Genomic DNA, 18,007 nt, shown 5'->3' on the forward strand with positions numbered 1-18,007 from the left:
GTTGATTTGAAATTTCTAGATGAAACGCAATGTTAAAGTTGTTTCCATGCATTTCACCACACGTTTTTTCAGGCAGTGAAATTGCATCTGAATTTGTGTCAACATTTTCACACGCGAGTTCCAAATCAAACATGAGAGCAGGTTTTTGAAACAGTAAGACCTTTTCCCTTTTTTCAGATAGTGAAAAAGCATTCGATTGTTTCTGAGGTTTGGGACATTTTGCCAAAAATAAATTCACCCTACTGGGACAAAGGTTTAAAGGTTCAAAGGTCTGATGTTTTCTTTTTACCTTAAAATAAAAAGCTGTGAATTCACAATTAGTTCCATAGAAGGCTAGGATGTCCACCAAAGAAGGTAGAGCTTTTTTGTATTTGGTTCCAAAAGGTTCAAGGTTTCTATTTAGACTACAGACATATCTCTTTATCCAAACATTCACATAATGTATCTCATAACCTTCTACTTCCGTTGTTGAATATATATATATATATATATATATATATATATATATATATATATATATATATATATGTGTGTGTGTGTGTGTGTGTGTGTATACCTAAGAAGAGATGATGCAGATGTCTCAGAGGACCTGCCAACCCTTAAACAACGTACAAAACTACAAAAAGCTGCTTTGCCAAGATTTAAATGATGAAATAACCATTTACAAATAACTAAACCGAGCAGTGTAAATAGAATCGATCACTATTTGCACTTAGTGTAAACACTATATGGCTAAGAAAAAAACTGTCAGGCTACTTTCATTCAGTGTAAATATAATCCATTGCTACATACACTAAGGGAAAGTAACGGCGCACTTAGTGCAAGTAGAAATTCGGTCTTCTTTCCGTGCATGTGACGTTTTGGCGTCGTCCACGTAGGTGAATAGAGTTAAGTGGCGCGCGCGTGAGCAGCTCTTTAATCCCACACATCTGCTCCACATGCTGCATCCACTCCGTGTTTTCCGTCAGCCTCAGCCGAGGCGCTATCCAGCATTATGTGGACAAAACGGTTTAACGGGGCACATTAACTGCAGAAAACAGCGTGGATGGCGCGAGATGCGGGATGCCCGTGGATCGGCGCGGATCACCGACGAGCGTCACACAGCAGCGGGATATGAAACAGCGTTTCTAATGAAGGCTGCGCTTGCTGTGGATGAATCCGGCTGGAGATGATGCTGCGTCCGCGGGGTCTCGTAGCTCAAGTGGAGGGATCTCACATACTTCTGCTCATCCTGGGCAAACGCGCACGTTAAGTCTGACTCCTTCTGACATTATTTCTAGCAAAGAACAGCCGTGTTTGTCGGCGAAGACCTCGTAGATTTGACTGACAGATGTCTTGTGATGAATGACTGCAGTTTCGGACCCTTTGCTGTGACTCTTTGAAGTATGTAAATAAATTCCCCATGTGGATTTTATTTATAAGAACATGTGAATACGGATGAAAGCGCGCAGGAGGACTCTATATTCAAGATGCATTTTACCCATTCAAAATGGTAAGTGGTTATAATCATTTTTTTTTTTAAATAAACTAAGCTATATCAAGGGGATAACAAGCATAATAAACGCAGTGTGATTCAAGTTGTCAGTTACAATAGCCAGTTGGTTATTGGAGATTCATACAATGTAGGCTGTGTCTTATTTTCAGAAGCCTGTTGTGTCTCAAAACCTAGTGAGCTGCCTGCCTTTAACATATTAGGGTGATACGAATGGGCTCGTGAATGGATTTTGCCGGATAAATAGCAGAAATGATGTTAAATGAGAGGTTATGAATACAGAAACATAAAAGTAAGTGGAGAATTATAAATGAAAAACAGTACATTGCACGGTCAGTCGGTCACTGTCATCCTGAAAGGGTTTATTTTGCACATCCAGCTTGCTACGTCCTGCTTCAATAAATAAATACACGTTCAATAGAAATTGTTCAAATGTTTTGTCGCTTGCGTTAAGGCGCAAAGAAAATAGCCCACGTAGAAAACTAGTAATTAAGCGAGAATATTTCGGCTATAGGTTAATACGGGCTGTTTAAATACGAATTTATATATTGTTATGAATGAAGCCTGTATAGAGTAGTCATTCAGACAATTCCTGAACTTAAATTCTCTCTCATCGATCTTCTTGTGTCTTATTTGTAGTTCTGTGGGGACCCTAAAGCATCTACTAGTTAACAGAAGTTTTTGTTCACTGTAAAAGTATCTAATACTTTTACATAGACACTTGTACTTTTACCTTTTGATCTTAATGCCAATGTAAAAACATTTTTAACCATTAGTCGAAAGATAAAGCCTTTTGACCTTTTTTATGACGAGAGAGAGAGAGAGAGAGAGAGAGAGAGAGAGAGAGAGAGGCGGAGTGATACTAGACACTCGAAAGTAGTCCAGGCATATAGGATATGATATATTGTGGTCTGTTTTACAGCGTTAATTTATATTTATTTGGTCGCTGAATGGTGCGATCACAGTCAAGTGCATGTAATGAAAATAATTAAATACTCTGTCAGAATAATAGAAGATGTTATTTTCCGTTTTATTTAGCCTACACATGAAAGCAAAATGTTTTTTTTAAGTTTACCTAATAAACTGCTATTAAATGGTATCTAAATATTGGAAGCGTGAGTTTTTTGACATATAGAGCTGTCGTACCTCATGCAAGACTTGGGTTTAAGTCCTGCCCAGGTCATGTTCCCTTCCTAGTCCCCTCCCCTGTTTGCTTGTCTTTATTACTATGTCTATCAATAAAACGGACAGTTTGCGGTTTCCATCAGTACAGTATATATCACACATTTGCTTTTGTTTTTAAGATGCGATTCGCTGGATTCCGAACACCAAAATCATTTATGGCCTTTGTGATGAGAAGATGGAAAATCTTACTGGTGCTGAATGTGTTTACGATGGCTGGCTTCATCACTTTTTGGGGCAAGTGCAATTTACGCACAACCAAAGCTGTTGGTCAACAGGCGGTGGCTGCTGATGTGAGAGGACAGACGCATCTGAATGGATCTGTTCAGGAGATCAGCATCACTCATGATGTGCTCTTAAAGAGACTGGGGTCACTGGAGGATGTAGTGTACAGACAACTGAATGGTAACTTCTTCATTATCGTGAAAAGAACTGCTATTCACAAAATGCCCTTTTACAAAACAAGAAAGCCATAATTTGTGTTCAATAGGTTTGTCCAAGTCTCTTGGGCTCATTGAAGGTTTTGGAGGCCGAGGTAGAGGAGGTCTACCAGCAACACTTACACCAGAGGAAGAAAAGGAGGCCAAATACCTGAGGGAGAAATATGGCTACAATGCATTTCTGAGCGACAAAATCTCTCTCGATAGATCTATTCCAGATTATCGACCCAGCAAGTGAGTGTCTTTTTTTATTTTACCCTGAAAAATAGCTATACAAAGACCTATAGCTTTTGCTCTTGAGTTAACTGACTAGAAATGGTACGGCATAGTTTAGCTAGAATCTCTAGAACCATTTGAGTAGAAGGTTTTTCTTTTACCAAGAAAGGAAAGTTGCAGTTTCTAAGCACAGTTAAGCAAGGTTCTATATATAAGCTTTATTTTTGAGACCTGTGAACTCATTCATAAGATTCTTTGATGTGGAAAAATGTTCAGCGTCACGTCAGGGTCTAAGCAGACACACACACTTTTTATTGTCGAAGTATTGCAGGTTTCTGAAAATCGACGCTGTTCTTGCATGGTCTAAACTCTGATGATTCGTGATGTTTTAGATGTTAATGACATTAATTAGGAGTCGTTTACAAGCAGAGACAAACTATTTATTTGTGTATAAGTTCAAGATCATTTGCCATTCATAGACTTTACATCTGAAAGAGAGGCGTACGCGCGTTTCTTCTGTTCGTACATTTATTCTATGAATTGCATGTACTCATGTCTGAGAAATGATCATAAGATCAAATTTAGGAAGGTTTCTGCATTTCATAAATGAGGCCCAAGGTTCTGTAATCGTGAGAAGTGTCTCAGTGAAAGGTTTCACAGCCTTGTGTACCAAAGATCCAAAGAGGTGATTTGTTTCAAAGATAACTAAATCTTCTGTTTATTCAAGTATCTGTGTTTTTATAGATGCAAAAAGGCCTTATATCCCCGTGACCTGCCACAGATCTCCATCATTTTCATCTTCGTAAATGAGGCGTTGTCTGTCATACTGCGTTCAGTCCATTCAGCTGTCAACCACACACCAGCTCATCTCCTAAAGGAAATCATCTTAGTGGATGACAACAGCGATGACGGTGAGAAACAAGAGAATTATATCTCTAAATTACATGGTACAAAATCATATTTAGTGGTTATTGTAAAAATGAACAATAATGTGATATAAAAAAGAATTCCTCCTGCAAAATTGTATTTACCAGTTGGGAAGTCATAATTGTGTTGTCAGGTGTGTTCAAATGAATCGGACCAAGATAGCAATGCACAAATAGTGAAAAATAGTCATTTCATACCCAACAGATCAATTGCATCCACTGTGTTTTCTCACTCCAAGAAAAGCCCAAGTTTCCCAATCATAATTATGACATTGTTGTGGTTGCTATGCATCAAACTCATAATTAAGATCTTTCCAACAGGACTCAAACATACTATTCTTTTGTCTTGTACCACTAAGAAACTACTAGATACTCACCTAAATCCCCCAGCAACTGCACCAACTGCACTAAACACCATTCAGAATACCTTAGAAACTAAAGAGCAAATAGAAAATGCAAAAATCTAGTTTCATAAACCATTCTGACAGGGTTTAATCCATTGTGTTGCATTCGAGCACGAGTGTCAACACTGATAACCTAGAGTAGTTTGCCAAGCACTCTTTGCTCACGTTGCGCATGGCCATGCTTGTCTATTGTATCAAAGTGTGTGCTCAGGCCTTCCCAGAGAGACAGTTCAATTTCCATCACATTGTTGGCATGAGCCGGTGGCGGAGGGCCAACTGTCCATCAGCGCAGGGGGAAAAGCCTGCATTTGCTGAAATGAGGGGGCAGGCGAACAGCACACCCATCTCTGTCCTCATAATGTCAGTGATTCACGGTTTGTCACTCGAAATGCAGATGACAGTGTTTAACGTGGGGATCGGGAACACTTTCCAAGAACGTGTTTTCCAGGGGGATGGTGTGGATCCCCGTAGCACAGATCAAAGGCACGGAAGAGTTTTGGCGTAGGAGACACATTCCCTCTGGTCTGGTTTAAACACAGCGACGAGCACTCAAGCACCATGAAACGAGATTTCTCCCTCTTTAACGTTTATGTGTGTGTGTGTGTGTGTTTATGCATGACAGTACAACTGAAAGGGCCACTGGAGGAGTATGTCAACAAGCGCTACCCGGGTCTTATCAAAATAGTGCGCAATCAGAAGAGAGAGGGTCTCATCCGGGCTCGCATCGAAGGCTGGAAAGTGGCCACTGGGGAGGTGACTGGCTTCTTTGATGCCCATGTTGAGTTCACGCCTGCATGGTGAGAACATTATGCTGCTGGTTTTACTGATGGTCTAACTCACACCTCGACTTCTTAGGCCTTGTTTACACGTGGTATTAACATCCATCCTGGGTGATCTAAACTGAGATGCTCAGCCAACACAGACAGCTGTTTACAAGCTGTAGTAACATATGTCTCAAATATGTCTCTTGTGACTCTGATGATTGGATGGTGAGTGGTGGGTCTCTAAATATGTGATTTCATGCCTTCATCTACTGAAAAACCCCAACATATTTTAGATGTTTTGAAGCATGGCTGCTGGTTTGAGCTGGTTATGTGCTGGTCCTAAGCCGGTGATAGTTGCTTGGGACCAGCATAGCTAAGGACCAACTTAAATCAGCTCAAATCAGCTGCCATTCTCACATATATAACCAGCATATTTTTTTTCAACACGGTGTATCACTGTGCCAGTGATAAAGTGTTTACAAAGTCAAAATAAGAAAGAAAAACCATAGAAAATCTGTGTTTCTGTCAAATATGTTAATGAATTTTAACCCAAAACCTTTTTTTTGGAAAAGTATAAAATGTAAAAAAAAACAGACCAGCCTAGTATGATTCGAACTCATATAAAAGAGGTTTGAAAACATCTAAGATTAGTGTTACAAGGAACGCTGTCCCATGTGGTTTTGGCCCTGTTGACACCTGGTATATTAAGATACATTTTTAGTGATTTGGTCACACGTGGTTAGCCAAGGTGCATTACTTTTTACACCTACTTTTTACAGCTCAATCACTATTCCTTGCATTAGTCCACTAATATAGTTAAGATGAGGGAGGGAATGAAAACAAATGAACAAATCTGTACGCTAAATGCACTGGAAGGGCTGCCACTTTTGCATAGTTTGTCCTTGCTGTTTAATTGAATCTTAGCAAACTTAAACTAAGAGTAAAACCCATGTATAGCCCACATTGAATGGATGGATGAATGGATGATTCAGCTGCAGGCGCCATCTATTGGCGAGAAGCAGGAATTCATTTGGCATAACCCTAATATTGCATTATTGCATTCTTTAGCTTTTGAGTGTACTCTTGTTATTGCAGTGCATTATGGAATTGAATGTGTGAACTTGATAGATACCAATATGGTTTAGGATACCACTATAAGTGGATGTCCCCTCAAATAGTGCATATTTAAGGGTATGGGGGTGATTTTGGACACAGATCTTAACTAACTTAACACGCACTTTAAACGCGTCTTCTGTGACAGCTTGAAGACTATATCAGGGGAGTCCAATCCTGTTCCTGGACATCTGCCTACAAGCAGACTTCTGTTCCAGATTTGCTCCAATACACCTGCCTGTATTTATAAAGTGCTGCTGAATATTTTGATTGGCTGGTTAATTTGTGTTGAATTTGATCAGAGTTGGAGCCGAACTTTCCACAATGGTAGATCTCCAGGAACAGGATTTGGGCACCTCTGCTTTATATAATTTTCAATGATGCGCCAAATGCGATACACAAATACAATTGAATTAAATGGAGCCATTTCGCTGCTTACAACCTAATTGTAATCAATGTGTTCTGGCACAGCTGAACAAATGTGGAATCGCTTTTTGGTGTGCTTTCTCAAAAGAAGCCCATGAATGCATTTGTCCACATAAATGTCTACAATAGGAAACCAGCCCTTTCATAGTGGAGCCTATTCACAGATGTATTTAGTGTCTTCACGAGCAAACCAAACAGTTATGAATACCACGTGTAAACAGAGTTTTAGTTTATGTTTCCTCTGTAGGTCCGTCTAATTGGCTGATGTGAGGTGAGAAACCAGCCAACACATTTGCAAGCCAGGATTAGATTTAGCTCCACAGCAGAGCTGAAGAAGTGTTATTAACACTGTGCAATACAGCTTTTGCTTATAATGATCTAACCTCTACATCCCCTTGTCAGGGCTGAACCAGTTCTGTCTAGAATCAAGGAGAACCACAAGAGGATCATACTGCCCTCCATAGATAACATTAAAGACGAGACGTTTGAGCTGGAACGCTATGAGAACTCAGGCCATGGTTATAACTGGGAGCTCTGGTGTATGTATATCAGCCCACCGAAACAGTGGTGGGATGAAGGAGACACTTCTGCACCTATCAGGTAGGATCTTATTGGACTTTCATTGCGAAGACAGCCTTGGGTTTCCTCATTTTCATGGGCTTTTGTGATGTTCACTCAAAAATGAAAATTGTCATTAATTACTAACCCTCATGGCGTTCCAAACTCGTAAGACATACCATGTTTTTCTTTGGAGCACAAATTAAGATATTTTCGACACGTCGAAAGCCTAGAGAGGTAGTAAGGACAATATAACAAAAAATATAAGAAAGGATAGGACAAGTAAAGCACACATAGAAACTGCATCCTCCTTAAAGCAGGACGTGCTTGTCCAGCTGTGCACTTAAATCCTCTGAAACATACAAAAAGGTATAGAAGGAAATACACAGGAGTATTTTTAAGTGTTTGGCTCAAAGTCTGAAACTAAAGAGAGTGCACTGAAAGTTTGTGACTGTACAAAGTGCATTAATATTTAATGATGTTGGCATTGTTTGGTTTGAGAATGGTTTTCTGTTGCTAAACAACTCGCCATGATATTCTAGCACAGCAATTGTTTCACAAAGTGTTTCTTTGGCACCGGTGTTCAATAATGCACTATTCATATCCCACAGTTATAAAAAAAGGTATTGAAGAAACTTAATGTAAAGTGGTTTCAATATAGTGCAAAGTACTTTTAACATAAAATATATTTTATCAGTTAAAATATACTTTTATACCGCCACTATTCGGAATATATTACATTATTTTCAATTATTTATACTTATTTTTTTCAACATTGACATTAATGATTTCTTCATCAATTATTCAGTATATTAGAGAAGAAACAGCACTGAAAATAAGTATAAAATGTGTACTTTTAGGACGCCTGCAATGATAGGCTGCTCTTTTGTGGTAAACCGGGAATACTTTGGGGAGTTGGGCCTACTGGACGCAGGGATGGACGTGTATGGAGGCGAAAATATAGAGCTGGGAATCAGGGTTAGTATGCCACCCACATCCCTCCGCTAAAGTAGAGCATTCATAACTTAGCCTCCCTACGCTTAGTGCACAGGGCCTTCATTTGAAAAGAATTTTAGCTTTTTTCTTCAAAAATTATGCCAGAACTGAAGTTTGATAGGTGTATGTTCATATTTTTAAATCCCAGGTTTGGCTGTGTGGGGGAAGCATGGAAGTTCTGCCTTGTTCCAGAGTAGCTCATATTGCAAGAACAAAAAAGCCCTACCACAGTAACATAGCCTTTCACACGAGGCGCAATGCACTTCGAGTGGCAGAAGTCTGGATGGACCAATACAAATCAAATGTCTATTTGGCATGGAACCTTCCGATGAAGGTAAGCACTCGACATATTTGCAGTACTATAACAATAAATAAAATAAAACTTTGTACATTCTTTTTCTTTGTCCATACAGAACCATGGTATTGACTATGGAGACATATCCCAGAGATTAGCACTCAGGAAAAGACTCCAGTGCAAAAACTTTGAGTGGTACCTCGACAATATTTATCCAGAGATGAGGAGATACAACAACACTGTCTTTTATGGAGAGGTGAGTACCACATCATATAAATAAAGGTGCGGTCACATTTGGCACATTTCTCTGAGTTCACAATGGCTTCAGTTTGGTTACATGAATTTGCAATGTTGACCAACAGAAAGCTGCTTGGTTTAAAAGTGACACAGGGTCCCTGATCAACCATTTACTCACTCATGTCCTTCCAAACACGACTGACTTTCTTCCATTAAACAAAAAAATATATTTTGTAGGTCCTCACTGCACTGGTCCATACAATTAAAGTTAATAAGGACAAAAATAACCATAAAAGAGTGTCATGTGAGTGGTCAGTGTGACTTTTTTGTGACTTTGTCTTTTGGAAACAATGATATAATAGTGGCATCAACCAATGTTAAAATCATTTTGAATTAAATTAAATAAAATTATTATCCTGCTATTGTTACGTTCCCATTCCCGTTTCCATTCCAGTTGGGAGTGGCAGTAACAAAGAAAAGAAAAGAAAAATTAAAGAAAACCATGTACAGATCACTCCAGTCCTCTGCCCCAGAAATGAAATTACAACATTTTAGGGAAAAAGAAGACTTAAACAGTTTATCTGCAAAACAAAAGTATGGATGCAACAAAAAAAAATCTTCAGGGGAGGACCAGGCCAAAATAAACAAAACAGCATCTAACTAGCTGGGGTTCTTTTATTTTAACCTAACCAGATAAAATAAAATAAATAAACAACAAAAGCTTTCCTCCACTCCCTCACTAACCATCAACGGTAAGTTAAAAAATTAAACAGCACCCTTCCCCTACAGCTTCCCATTTATCATTAAACAAGCTAAATTACAATACCTTTCTTATATCGCTAACAAAAAGAAAAGTATTAAAGTAGATGACATTAAACAATCAGCTCACTCAGCTGGCTAACGAGTTATTAGTAGCAAATCACAAGGCTACTCACTGAATAACTCATACTACAGGTTTAACCTCACATCACTAACAACTATGAAGATACAATCAGAATGCAAGCCTGGAGCAGGGGAGAAGTGAACCCCCAAACAAACGTCATCCTGCTCTTTTATAGCAGAACCGTCTGTAGCACACTTCCTTGATGAGGATCACCTGTGGACAATTACCAAGCAAACAGAGTGAGAGAGCACATGCACAGGTCACAAAGCCACGCCCAGGGGCTGGCAACTCAACAAATATATGTATACATCCTAGGGACGTAACACTCCCACCACCAAAAATACCAACCAAGGTTTGTAGTCAACACTTTCAACACTCACTGTTCTAGTGAACAGCATTTAAGGAACAACAAATAAACAATTTTATGTTCCTTAGAGAGCATCGGCCATAACATTTTCCTTCTTTTGACGGATATCCAGGTTATACTCTTGTACAGCAAGAGACCACCGTAATAGTCACTGGTTTGAACCTGACATTCGAGAAAGGAACATTAAATGGTTATGGTCAGTGTACACAATGATAAGATTGGGATTACTCCCCAGATATACTTCAAAATGCTGAAAAGCAAGTAACAATGCTAGAGCTTCCTTTTCGATCACACTATAGTTCTTTTGTACCTCTGAGAACTTTTTGGAAAAGTACGAAACAGGATGTTCAATATAGTACTCATCCTCCTGTAATAGGACAGCTCCAGCTCCTACAGCACTTGCATCCACTTGGAGTTTGTAAGGCAACTTGAAATTTGGAACAGACAGGACAGGTGCATGGCAGAGCAGATCTTTGGCAGCTTCAAATGCAAATTGGCAGTCATTGGTCCATAAAAATCTTTGGTTTGTGAGTGGAGAGACAATGGTAGAGAAATTGGGACAAAAACCTCTGTAATATCCAGTCATACCTAGGAAGCGTCTCAGTTCACATTTGTTACAAGGCACAGGGAACTTGAGGATGGCTGAGATAACCATTCCATGGCCTACCTGCTTTCCCAGGTATGAGACAACTCATTTTGCAAACTGGCATTTGGCAAGGTTTAGAAGCTGCAGCCAGCCATTTGAAAACCTTTTCAAAGAGTCTAAGAGTCAGATTTTGTTACGCTGTTGACCTTTCCTATAATCTGTGAAAAACGAAAGATGTTATCAGACTTTGGGACAAGCAAGCAGGGGGAACTCCATGAACTCTGGCTGCAATACCATGCTGCAACATATACTAAACTTCAGTCTGCATGATGGCACGTTTCTGAGGAGTAACTCTATAAGGATGTTGCTTTATGGGGGCAGCATTACCAACATCAATATCATGAATACACACAGTGGTTCTACCTGGCACATCAGTAAATAGGGTAGGAACACATTAATTTATTTAAGTCCTTAGATTATGTAACAGTCCGATGTGAAAGGAACTGTGGAAGGTTTTCCAGGATTGCAGAATTCTTTAGTCAAGTGGTGGAAACAGGAACATCCTTGTTCACCAAGCCATCATCCTCTAAAGAGTAGTTTGCTACTATTGCCACAGTAGAAACAGAGGGAAGCAGTTGGGAAACCTCAGATGGATCTGCACTCTCTACAGTCTGAGCTCTGTGTACATAGGCCTTAAGTCTGTTTACATGACACAGACGACTTTTACATTTCCTGTCAGGAGTGGCAATACGAAAGGTGGTGTTGTTTAGCTTCTTTTCAACCAGGTAAGGACCAGAGAATTTTGCTTGTGATATTGAACCGGGGATTGGAAGTAGAACTAACACAAGATCACCAGGGCAAAAGTCTTTTTCTTTCGACCTATTATCAAAACATGCCTTCATTTTAGTCTGAGCAGTGGCTAGATGAAGTTTGGCAAGACTTTGGGCTTTGTGCAACCTCTCATGGATAGAAGTGACATAAACATTGTCAGGAATAGGTTTGGAACGTTTATCCAGCAACAGTTCACTTAACAAATTTAGAGGTCCACAAACTGTATGGCCAAACACAAATTCAGAGGGGCTAAAGCCAAGGGATTCTTGCACTGATTGCAAACATCAGGAAAGGAAGTCCCTCAACCCACTCTTTCCCAGTTTCAAGAGCCTGCTTGAAAACTTTGGAAGTAAAGTTTGACACTTAAAGTGGTCACTCTGAATTACTTCTTGGCAATCCAAAAGTGGTGCAGAATTTAAGCAGCTCTTTTACAACAACTTTAGATTTCAGAGAGCGTATTGGAATTGCCTCAGGGAAGCGAGTTGCAGCACGCATGATGGTCAAAATATATTGGTGCCCTGATTTGGCTTCAGGCAGTGGTCCAACACAGTCAACAATCAAGCGTTCAAACGGGTCACAGACAGCTTGGGCACAGGGGAGCAGGAGAAATTTTCTGATTGGGTTTCCCAGCTGTCTGACATACATGGAATGACTTACAGAATCTGGAAACTGCTGTCTTAAGACCAGGCCAGAAAAAGTACCTAGTAATGCGATGGTAGGTTTTTATTATACCTACATGACCAGACAAAGCATTTTCATGAGCAAGTTTTAAGACTTGTTGCTGATACCCAGCAGGTAAGACAATCTGGAGCACTTCCTGCCAGCCTAAATCCTCTTGTTGGGGCTTACATCTACGCATTAACAATCCACGTTGCCAGAAGTAAACCACCCCTGAATTAGTTGTTTCTCTAGGCCTGTCTGCAGCCAATATACACTTGGCTAGGGAAGGGTCTGAGCTGCAGACAAGTGTTCTCTACCTGCCACCAGTAGGGCTTCAGAGCTTAGCTTCCCAAAGGTTATAGCAAAGTCAGGGTCAGGAGTTACAGACAGAACACACTCTACAGAGTCAGGATTATTAACCAAAAAGGAGTTTGAGAGATCCACCACCTCCTCAAATTTCTTTGACTGGGCATGGGTGACTGCACAAGCAAGAAAGGTAGATGGCTAATTCTCTGCTAAATCAGGTCCATATGTAGTGCTAGGTTTGCATGATACAATTGGCCTAGGAAAGACTGTGCCACCTGCTAGGTCATTCCCCAAAATCAGATCAACCCCCTCAATAGGTAACTCTGGTTGTTACAGCACAGCTAAGTTAGTGGTACATTCACAAAGTGCATATTAATCCCTCAAATTAAAACGTTGGTACCGGTAAACAAGTCAGTTGAAAAGGGCAAAACATTTGCTGATATAAAGGACTGGGCTGACCCTGTGTCACACAAGATCCTTACTGATTTAAAAATGGAATCGGAAGATTGAGAAGCTGCGTCTTTAAACAAAAAAGGCTGGTAACTCTCATCACTTAGAGAGCTCACTTGACACTGAGTCTGTACTAGTGCTACACTTTTGGTCTTAGAAGCTAGTCTTTTCTGTTTCCAAGTCTTACAGTCTCCAATCAGATGGTTTGGATCAAGACACAAGCTTTTCACTACTGTTCACAGACATACGAACCAAATTTAGATGGCGTCTCACTTTTAGACAAGTGCACAGTATGCAGGGTAAACATGCTTTCCACATTAATCAATGGAGGTTTGGCAGAGGGGTGTACTGAGAAGACAGTGGGAGTAACAAAGGAACTTAAAACTTAAGGAAAAATTAAAGGAAAAAAAATATATATCCTAGGGACGTAACACTATGTTTAATTTATTTTGAGGGACCATTTCATACACTTTGTCTTACTCCTGTTGTCACACAAGTGATTGTACGTTTGTTTGGGGATTAAATGGTCCAAACACGCACCCTCTGACAGTTGGAAACATATTTGTACCTTAAACTTGACCCATTGAGGGTACAACTTCACCATTTGTACCCTAAGTGTTTACAAACTGACCCCAACCATACCCTTTTTTTTTTAGAAACATTCACTGTCATTCAGTGATCTCATATTAGTGATCTTTGTGACACCAAAACCTATGGGGTCTCATTTATAAAGTCTGAGAGTCTTTATATTTATATTGATCTTAGAATGTGTATATGCTAAAATCTACACCCATATTTGTAAAAATTGCCATTGACATGAAGTGTCACATAAGGGTCTGAGCAGACATACGTTTCGGAGTATTGCCGTTGGAAATGTAATCTGTTCTTGTGGCTTGCTGTTCTAAATGAAAAGATTTGGAGGATGACTGGTGATCTCTTACATGTTAATGGCATTAATTAGAAGTCGTTTACAAAGCAGAGAGCTGAAACCAACCAGTTGGGCACAAGTTCAAGATCATTGCCAATTCATAGCTTTTACACCTGAAAGAGAAGCTAATGTACATTTCTGTGCTTATGTTCATTCTATGGATCACACATACGCACAAGATTAAATTTCACATGGTTTCTGCGCAACCTTTTTTAAAGGGGCAAGTTGTTTTTTCATAATATACAAATAAAGGGATGGCCGGTATGAGTGTGAAAGGTATGAGGGCGATTAAACGATGACAGAATTCAAATTTTTGTGCGAACCATCGCTTTAAGAAGGCACTGCATCGTTATTTAGGTCTTAATTTGATCAAAACAAGCTTCACAGCAAGATAATAGCTTTTTAATCAACAAAAAGCAGGTCATCTTACATCTTTTTACTGTGTTCTAGATACGCAATACCAATGTGACCCATCTGTGTGTAGACCAGGGCATAAAGGAAAACCACACAGCAACTCTGCACCCCTGCCATGGTTGGGGCCCTCAGGTAGAGCCACAACTCCTCACAGCTATACATCTCCACAGACCTGACCTCTACTAAACCTTTACTCACTCTGCACGCTGGAAATAGGTTACGTCTAGAGGGAGTCTCTTCATGACATAGTTCTCTGCATTCTGTTCATCAGTAGCAACTAAGCAATGAAATTACAAAATGCTGTGAAATACGAAATTATATTTTCTAGTTATAATTTTAGCTTGGAGACCATAACATCCAGATCTAGTCTTGACCAGTTTGCATATCTGCACTGGAGCTTGACCCAGCTAATAATTATAATAAATTAATAGTCATTATGGAACTGCCAAAAACTATCTGGCAAACATCATCAGCTCAGGGTGCCAAAATGCCCCTGAATGACTCAGTGACCCAGTTACCAAATCACTGAATTAAATAAATTCACATTATCCCCTCTGTGGTCTATTTTGTAGCTGGGTCGCTACACTAAGGAGGGTTATCTTTTCCTGGGTCCTCTGGGAAGCACTGGCGAAGATACGCGGTGTGTGGTGGACGATAAAATCAGCAGCTACCCACAGCTCCTGAATTGTGAGAAAGTCTCCAGCGTACGCCAGAAAACATGGCACTTTGCACAGGTGAATGGGTTATTTTTTTATATAGAGCACTTTGTAAAAAAATGTCCTTTTGCCTTTGATCACTAAAAGGATTTTTTTATTATTTTTGATCCCTGAAGAATGAAGCAATCATCAACCGAGCTACAGGACGCTGTCTTGAGGTAGTGCCGGCTAATGTCTACTTCGGCTACGCTCTGATCCTGCGTTCCTGCACTGGCCAGAAGTGGAACATCAAGAATTTGATGAAGCAGGACTGAGGGCAGTGAGTTAGCAAACTTAGAAAGTTGGGAATCTCTATGGCCTTCATTGAACTTTAGAAAATGGAGCCAGTTTTGTGGAAATCAAGGGGTGCCGATCATGTTTGCGTGTTTTGGGTTTTTGGTCTTATTACATTCCACAGTACAAAAAAACTGACATTGAAAGAACCACTGCATACAGTAGCTTCCTCAGATTTCCATCTTCTGGAAAACCTCTAGACATCCTTTCAAAAATGACGGCTCTCTGAGGAACACTGGATTTCGTAAGTTGCAAGAACTGTAAAGAACATCGATAGCTCCTCCAGTAACCTCGCTGTAATTAAATATTCTGAAGCACATAAACTATGTTGAAGTTAGGTGTGCAACATTTGAGTTTCAACCATGACAGCAACCAAGTCTTGAGTGCTGAAATCAAAATGGCAGTTAAACGTTGTAGATGATCAACTGCTGTATTGCAGATACTCTGTATAACAGTGTGTAATTTAAAGTATCAGTTCACATTCAGAATAAAAATTTCATAATAATTCACTCACTGTCATATGATCCAAGATGTGCATGTCTTTTTAAGGATTTTTCTCCATATAGGGGACTTCAGTGGTTGCCAATGGGTTGAATGTCCAAATAGCAGTTTGAATGCAGCTTTGCAGAATTCTGCATGATCCCAGGCAAGGAATAAGGGTCTTATCTAGGGAAATGAACTGTCATATCCTTAAAACAATATATTATCCGCACATTATGATAAAACAATGCACAATGGCACACACAAAAACACACACATGCTTCTAAACGAATTTTTTTTTTTTTTTTGGAAAATTACAAATTATTTCGTAAGATAATACCCTTATTCCTTGGTGTAATTTAACTGCATTCAACTCACCTGTTGTGCACCATCGAAGTCCACTACATGGAGAAAAGTCTGGAATGTTTTCTCCTAAAAACCTTAATTTCTTTGCAACTGAAGACAGAAATGCATGATAATCTTGAATTACTGGCGGGTGAGTAAATTATGAGAAAAATGTTATTCTAGAAGTGAACCTATCCTGTAAGTCTATTCTTAAATTATATACGTGCAAATTTACTTAACATCCTGGAAAAACGAGTTCATGACAGCTTTATTTAGACATAATGTTTAGCAATATTGAGTTGTACTGTATTTCTTCGTCCATTCTCTTGTGTTAGGTTTTTTACTGTCAGCAGTTACGGATCCCAGCGCGTCTTTTGTTTAAATAAGATGTCTGCTCTGGAAATATGTTATTTATTGCTTCTTTTTTTTTTCGACAGTAGCCCCTCACGAGAATGACATTATGATATGTGCGCAGTTTAACAGTAACTATGGTAACTGAGCTCTATCTGCTGTTGAATGGATCCTGTAGTAGTCATACTGTTACTTTGAACCACACTCTAAAGCAACAAGGCCAGTATGTAGGCGATGGGAATATGGGAAAAAATAATCGTCAGGGACTGTCGACCGAGTTACATAAGGACGCGTTACGTGAGTCATAAACTGTACATTTAAATACAGTTTCCTCAGATGTTGTTGCACCCATACCGTCTTCCATTTTGACTAGGACTGATTTGAATAAAATGGTGAACTGTTGTAGTGCTCGGTGTCCTACATCTATAAAAGAATTTAAATGCCCTATTTAAGTACCTCACTTTTTACTTTACCTGAGGAACCGTCTGCAACTACAAAGCAGCGTATCTAAAGATCAAAGCATGTAACGCTCCACGAAGCATTTTAGGTTGTCATTTATAGATTAGTGGCAAAGACTACAATGTTCCTGTGACAGGAGGCTGATGGGCTACCAAGAGGCTGATCTGACATGTCAAAAAGCACCAGCTGAGCTTTCTCACACAACAATCCTTCCTTCAGCGATGGTAAGGCTGTTCTAACTTAAAAGGACATCAACTGTGCATACTAATCGACCCTCTGAGCGCCTCCTACCACTGAGCCAAACCTCTCCTGCTGTGATGCTTCAGGCTCTGTGTGACTGACAACTCCCAGTCATGTGAGCCGCACCACATGTTTGAGGGCTGTTAAATATTCAACCGCTGTTTATTATGCATTTATAGCTAGAATTAGGCCAAATATTCTTTTTCATCTTTCCATATTAAACAACTCTGGCAGCTGTATTGGCAGCTCCGCCGTATAGGCCTTATGGATTTTCTTTGTTGCAGAGGCTTTCACATTTTATAGGAGGCTTGCTTCATTTTATGGTAAGCCGTGAAGCAGTGAGTAGCAAATTGTAGCGGTTCATTGCTCTCGAACACACATAATGACTTTGTAGTTCATAGTACAAGAGTAAATAATTTAAATAGACGATACGCCCCCATAGTTCATCACCGTTGATATTGATCATCATGATTCATTACTGGCTCATTAACTTAGTGATTCATCCTCAAAGCTTAGAGGCATGGCTGATGAGTGACTCTGAATAAGTGTGGTATGGTTTCATATTTTGGACTAAAACCCATTACTTACCGTTTGTCTTTGTGCTCTGCAATCTCTCTCTTTATATTAAGGCACAGTCACATTGGCGAAATTTAGCAGGTGCAGGCAAAA

General features: G+C 39.7%; 1 protein-coding gene across 1 annotated transcript; it reads left to right on the forward strand.

Moving 5' to 3' along the window:
* Positions 1-757: 757 nt before the first annotated feature.
* galnt17 (polypeptide N-acetylgalactosaminyltransferase 17) lies at positions 758-17,041 on the forward strand. The gene is made up of 12 exons (XM_043259654.1): positions 758-1,492; positions 2,797-3,079; positions 3,165-3,348; positions 4,075-4,241; positions 5,283-5,457; positions 7,366-7,563; positions 8,382-8,499; positions 8,666-8,851; positions 8,931-9,068; positions 14,511-14,606; positions 15,047-15,208; positions 15,307-17,041. The coding sequence occupies exons 1-12, from the start codon at positions 1,490-1,492 to the stop codon at positions 15,442-15,444; spliced, it is 1,848 nt and encodes a 615-aa protein (XP_043115589.1). The 5' UTR covers positions 758-1,489; the 3' UTR covers positions 15,445-17,041.
* The last annotated feature ends 966 nt before the right edge of the window (positions 17,042-18,007 follow it).

The sequence above is a fragment of the Puntigrus tetrazona genome, chromosome 15 (assembly GCF_018831695.1).
Source record: "Puntigrus tetrazona isolate hp1 chromosome 15, ASM1883169v1, whole genome shotgun sequence".
NCBI classification, from domain to species: Eukaryota; Metazoa; Chordata; class Actinopteri; order Cypriniformes; family Cyprinidae; genus Puntigrus; species Puntigrus tetrazona.

Bases quoted from the DNA above. Each gene is read 5' to 3' on its own strand.
- galnt17 (XM_043259654.1), top strand. The intron at 3,349-4,074 runs GTGAGTGTCTTT...GTGTTTTTATAG, and splicing joins CCAGATTATCGACCCAGCAA to ATGCAAAAAGGCCTTATATC. The intron at 8,852-8,930 runs GTAAGCACTCGA...TTGTCCATACAG, and splicing joins CATGGAACCTTCCGATGAAG to AACCATGGTATTGACTATGG.